At 37.4% G+C, this 6,000-nt stretch overlaps 1 protein-coding gene across 3 annotated transcripts in view; it reads left to right on the forward strand.

Annotated features, from left to right (window-relative positions):
• g2e3 (G2/M-phase specific E3 ubiquitin protein ligase) overlaps positions 1 to 5,637 on the forward strand; it is a 301,615-nt gene extending 295,978 nt beyond the window's left edge. For all 3 annotated transcript variants that reach the window (XM_041214819.1, XM_041214820.1, XM_041214821.1), the window contains one exon: positions 3,140 to 5,637. In XM_041214819.1, coding sequence (XP_041070753.1) covers positions 3,140 to 3,390 — 251 coding nt within the window. In that variant the 3' untranslated portion in view covers positions 3,391 to 5,637. The remainder of the gene's footprint in view (positions 1 to 3,139) is intronic.
• Positions 5,638 to 6,000: the final 363 nt, after the last annotated feature.

Here is a 6,000-nt window from a genome sequence, read left to right on the forward strand (position 1 = left end):
CAGAGTAGGAGATAAAAAAATGGAGGGGGGGTAGCACTAATGGTTAAAGAATCAATTCCAGTTGTGAGAAGGAATGCTATACTAAATGGGTCAACAAATGAGGCTTTATGGATTGAGTTTAAAATTAAAAAAGGGGCAGTCACACTACTGGGAGTGTACAACAGACCCCCAAATAGTGAAAGGTAGAAAGAAGAACAAATATGTAGGCAAATTTCTGCTTGTAAGAACAAGAGGGCAATATTAGTAGGAGACTTCAACTGTCCTAATATCAGCTGGGATTCAAACAATATAAGGGGCACTGAGGGAGAAAAATTCATGCAGTGTGTCCAGGAAAATCTTTTCAACCAATTAGTGACTAACGAGAGAAGATGCAATTCTAGACCTAGTCTTGGAGAACGAAGAAGGGCAAGTGGGTGAAGTGACCGTTGGTGACCATATCAGGGACAGTGATCACAATTCAATTAGATTTACCATTACCATGGAAAAGGACAGAGATAAGGCAGGAGTAAAAGTCTTGAACTGGGGGAAGGCAAATTTTGCAGAAATGAGTAGGGACTTGGCTGAGGTGGACTGGACAGCACTGCTGAAGAATAAAACAGTGGAAATCCAGTGGGAAGCACAAAAAAGCGAGATCCTAATTGTACAAAGTAGACATGTCCCCTACAAAAATAAGAGTGGTACTGCCAAATCTAAACCCCGCCCCCCCCCCCCCCCCCCCCCCCACAAACCCTGGTTGTCTAGAGGAATATAGGGGAAGATCAAACAGAAAAAGAAAGCATACGATAGGCACCAAGAACTAAGCACTGCAGATACCCTACACGAGCATAGGAAGTGCAGGGAAGAAGCAAATAAGGAAATCAAAGAGAGGGTATGAAGAAAGATTAGCAAGTAAAGTTAAAGATAACCCAAAGATGTTTTACCAATACATTAATGCTAAAAGGTTAGTTAAGCAAAAAATGGGACCTATCAGAGATGAAGATGGAAACTTGTGTGTAGATGTAGAGGCTGTGGGAAGGGTTTTGAATGAATATTTTGTCGCCGTGTTTACAAAGGAAAGGGAGGATGTAGATATAGTAGTCCAGGAGGAACACTGTGAGATATTGGACAGGATAGTCATAAAGAGAGAGGAAGTACTCAAAGGGTTGAAATCCTTGAAAGTTGATAAGTCACCAGGGCCAGATGGATTGTTTCTGAGGCTGCTGAAGGAAGTCAGGGAGGAGATAGCAGATGCTCTGAGGATGATTTTCCAATCTTCACTAGATACAGGGGAGGTATCGGAGGACTGGAGAAATGCAAACGTAGTTCAATTGTTTAAAAAGGGATCAAAGGAAATGCCAAACAATTATAGGCCAGTTAGTCTTACATCAGTGGTGAGCAACTTAGTAGAATCAATCCTGAGAGATAGGATTAATTGTCATGAGGAAAGGCATGGACTAGTCAGGGATGGTCAGCATGGATTTATTAAAGGAAGCTCTTGCCTCACAAATTTGATTGAATCCTTTGAGGAAGTGACAAGAAAGGTTGATGAAGGTAGTGCAGTGGATGTTTTGTACATGGATTTTAGCAAGGCATTTGACAAGGTCCCACATGGCAAATTGGTCAGGAAAGTAAAAGCCCATGGGATTCAGGGTAATGTGGCAAACTGGATAAAAGGTTGGCTTTGTAACAGGAAGCAAAGGGTAATGGTCGATGGATGCCCTTGCGAATGGAAAGTTGTCTCAAGTGGTGCTCCACAGGGCTCGCTGTTTGTGTTATGTATTAACGATTTGGGCGTGAACGTGGGGGGCACGTTTGGGAAATTTGCAGATGTCACAAAGATTGGCTGAGTAGTGGATAGTGTAGAGGATAGCCATAATCTCCAAAACGATGTAGATGGGTTGGTGGAGTGGGCGGTAAAGTGGCAGGTGGATTTTAACATAGAGAAGTGTGAGGTCATACATTTAGGGAGGTCAAACAGTTACAGGGATTACACAATAAATGAGAATATACTAAGAGGGGTAGATGAAGTGAGAGATCTTGGCGTACAAGTACACAGGTCCCTGAAGGCAGCAGTTCAAGTAGACAAGGTTGTAAAGAAGGCATATGGAATGCTCTCCTTCTTTGGCAGAGGTATAGAATATAAAAGTAAGGATATAATGTTGGAATTGTATAAAACACTGGTGAGGCCACAACTGGAGTATTGTGTGCAGTTCTGGTCACCACATTACAGGAAGGACGTAATAGCTCTGGAGAGAATGCAGAGGAGATTTACAAGAATGTTGCCAGGGATAGGAAAGTGTAGCTACGAGGAGAGATTGGATAGGTTGGGGTTATTTTCCATAGAGCAAATGCGGCCGAGAAGTGACTTGATTGAGGTGTACAAAATTATATGGGGAATAGATAGAGTGGACAGGATAAAATTGTTTCCCTTGGTGGAGAATTCTAGAACCAGGGGACATAGATTCAAGATAAGTGGCAGAAGGTGTAGGGGGGACATGAGGAAGAACTTTTTTACACAGAGGGTAGTGGGTGTCTGGAATCCACTGCCCAAGTTGGCGGTAGAGGCAGAAACTCTAAACTCTTTTACAAAGTACCTGGATCTGCACCTTAAGTGCTGTAAGCTGCAGGGCAATGGGCCAGGAAGGTGGGATTAGAAATAGCACCTGGGTGTCCTCGCGCTGGCATGGACAAGATGGGCTGAATGGCCTCCTTCTGTGATGTAACTTTTCTATGGTTCTTTATTAAGCCATAGTAGCCAGGTTCTTTTGCAAATTCGGGCACTGTATTTTGCCATGTAACTTTGTACTTAAATAGATTGGTTCAAGTTATGTGCAACATTATTCACAGCTCAAATGCTTTCATGCCCACAGTAACTGACCATGTTAACATTTCAAAATACATTATCCATCAGAAGGAATTTTGCTTTTTGTTGATTAGTTCCATGTAGAATGGGGAAATCTAGGCTGAAAACATAATTGTACAGGACACTATCTTGTATTTTAAGTTGAAGATCTTCCCTTCTACGCTGACCTACTGACTCTATCAAATATGCATCTGTATCCTGGTGCGCAAAGAATGAGCAGGGTGACTGGTCAAATCAATCAGTATAATCGGGTTCTATTGCACATCATCTTTTGTAAATTATCTGTTTTCATTTCAGATGGAACAACTAAAGCTTCTTTTGAGGAAATCTTGACTTTTGCAACTGGTACAAATGTCAGTCCAGTTATCAGTTTCCTTCCTCACCCCTCAATTAAATTCTTGCATAATGATGGAATAATACAGTACAGATTTCCAACAGGACAAACATGCCTCAATTGTTTGAAATTACCAATGTCAAAAACATATGAAGAATTTAAAGAATGTGTGGATTTTGCTATCTGTAATACACCTGGACTAAAAAGAATGTAATTCAGTAAAGATTTTTTCAATCAACTATTACATTTTGTATGTTAGTTTGTAGCAATTTTCTTTCTGTATTAGAAAATTAGTTACAGAAGTCTTGGTTTTTAATTTACCTTTATTTAGAAGGCCTTGCAAACACATTCGGAGCCCAACCCATGTGTTTAAAAGAGGAACCTATGGGTGGAGCATCTTGGTGTTGCTACATCATATGCTGGGAGGGAAGCAGAAGCTAGTGAGAATTGCCAATGTAAATCTGCTGCCCTCCCAGCATAGCAATACATTTCAATATGCTGCGAGGGATACAGATTTGTATTGGAATGTTCCATTATTTTCTGAGCTTGGTTGCACCATCAGTGAATAGTACTCAAGGAAAAGAACCTGGGCAGTGTCTCAACTTGGACAGCTCTTTGCCTGGTTAGTTACAAAATGTTGAGGTCTAGTAGCAGTTCTGCTGTCTTTTCTGGCAGATGCGGTGTTGCACAAGGGGAGCCTAAAAGCAGAGGTGCGGGAAAAAAATTGAAACACCAGGAAGATTCAAAGTTAATTTTTTTTAAATCAATACATTATCCACAAGAAGGGATTTTGCATTTTTGTTTTGGTTAGTTAATATTACATGAGCTCATGAAATTGCTTAATTAGCTGATTGAAAGAGTTTTTAAAAAGGTTTGCATATGAAATCCTACATATACAAGCAATAAATTTATAATCAGCTGCATGAGGACAATATATACTGTAATAATGTCTCATTGGAACATGGCTCAAGAAGGTAGAATTAGTAGGAGAAATACAATTAAATGAAATTTTGGAATTTTCTAAACTTTTAGTAAAATAGAATTTGCCAAAGTAATAGTTTGACTGACCTGAAACACTTCAGGTTTGTCTGTTTACTTTTTAAATGAGGAATTTGAGGGTTTTATTTTTACTTGTACACTTTTCGGAGTTTTTTTCCCACTAGTTTCTCCTATTTGTTGCCTGGAAAAGTATTTTATATTCTAATATTCCTAACCTTATAACTGTCACAATAGATTATACTTGTAACATAAATATAAATTACTTTGTAGTGGTAACCCATGTAATTTTCTTCCAAAAGATTTTTCTAAAAGTTGTTTAGAAATTGTTACATAGTTAAAAAGAACTCTTTTGCAACAAAAATGAATAAATGCTTTAACAGTATTAAAAGAATAAAATAGCTTGGTGGTGTTGGCAGCGTAAGGGTTCATTAGATGTCAGTATTGTAAAATGTTTGTTCTTGTTTGTTTGGTGCATTTCTGAGAGAGACACTGCTTCACAAGTTGTACATTCTTCCTTGCACTGCACTGACTTGTTGCATCCTATCCAACTAAATACTAGTTGCTCTTTGAACATGATTTTTGGTTTTAGAAAAGCAATGGGTCAATCATTTAAAGCGTCACAAATCGATGGTTAGATTTCAATAAAATTCAAACAGTATATCATTATTCAAATTTATATTTGCACTTCTGTCAATTTTTCTGCATCCCATAACGTTTCACAATGAGAAACCATTCTGGAACTAAATTTATCTAAAGCAAATGTAGCTCAGTATTCATTTGAACAAAATTTCTAAGCAATAAAAAGTAATAAACAAGCAATGTTTGGCATTTAAGACGCATATAGCAGGACTCAAAAGGAAGAAACATTTTTCTTAAAAATGCCTTTCGGTACAAAGAAGACTAATGCGAGTGAAGTAAAATTCATATAGAGTAGATAGTATGATAACTATGTACAAATTAAGTATTGTGTGAATAAATACTTTTTGTGAATAAAAGAAACTATTGCACTTGCACTAGCTACCTATCCTAGACAATTATCCACATGGTTTACTTTTACTGCAGAGTTGTTGAGGGTATTATCAATACATAACAAATTTGAATTATGCAGAAACATAGAATTTAACTTCACATACCACTTGAGGGGGTTTGATCTGATTGTTTTCAACAATTAAAAAGAACATGAAACAATTGCTCAAACATCTTGGAGTAAAATGTGATAACTTCATCAGAAGAAAGCATGTTGTCTGACATTGAATTATCGAATCTCATAATTTTAATTTTCTGGATTGAAGCTGATTATGGATAAGTCAACCTATTAATAATAGACTTTTCAAGTTTTTTATGTTCAAATTGTGAAGACGTCTGTAATCTGTAAAAACATATGTTGTAATTGTAGCTGGATAGAGTCTCGAACATGAGTATGTTTCCATGTGTTTGCATAAATAAATTTTTTTAAATTGCACTTTTCCTAATGAACTTCAGATTTTTTTCAGGCTTTTTTTGTTTCATGAAACCATTAAGAGTCACCAATTTTAAAAGGTTGATTTTTAATACTGCAAATTTGCTGTGGCTTTGAATGTTAAAAAATAAGTGGATTTTGCATGTCTTTCTTTGCAGTCAAACTTCTAATGTGCATTCATTCGATCGTTATACCTTAATTTTTTGTTTATTTTCAAATTTAAGATCGGCGCATATTACCATGGTTTGCATACCAATAACTTCGGTACCTTGAGCAAAAGTAAGGTTTTCCATATGATTTTCCTCATGATTAAAATCACAAAGTCAGATTTGAGGGGTTTGTATTTTGTGTATTTCCGGCATGAGC

This window comes from Carcharodon carcharias, chromosome 20 (assembly GCF_017639515.1).
Source record: "Carcharodon carcharias isolate sCarCar2 chromosome 20, sCarCar2.pri, whole genome shotgun sequence".
Classification (NCBI taxonomy): Eukaryota; Metazoa; Chordata; class Chondrichthyes; order Lamniformes; family Lamnidae; genus Carcharodon; species Carcharodon carcharias.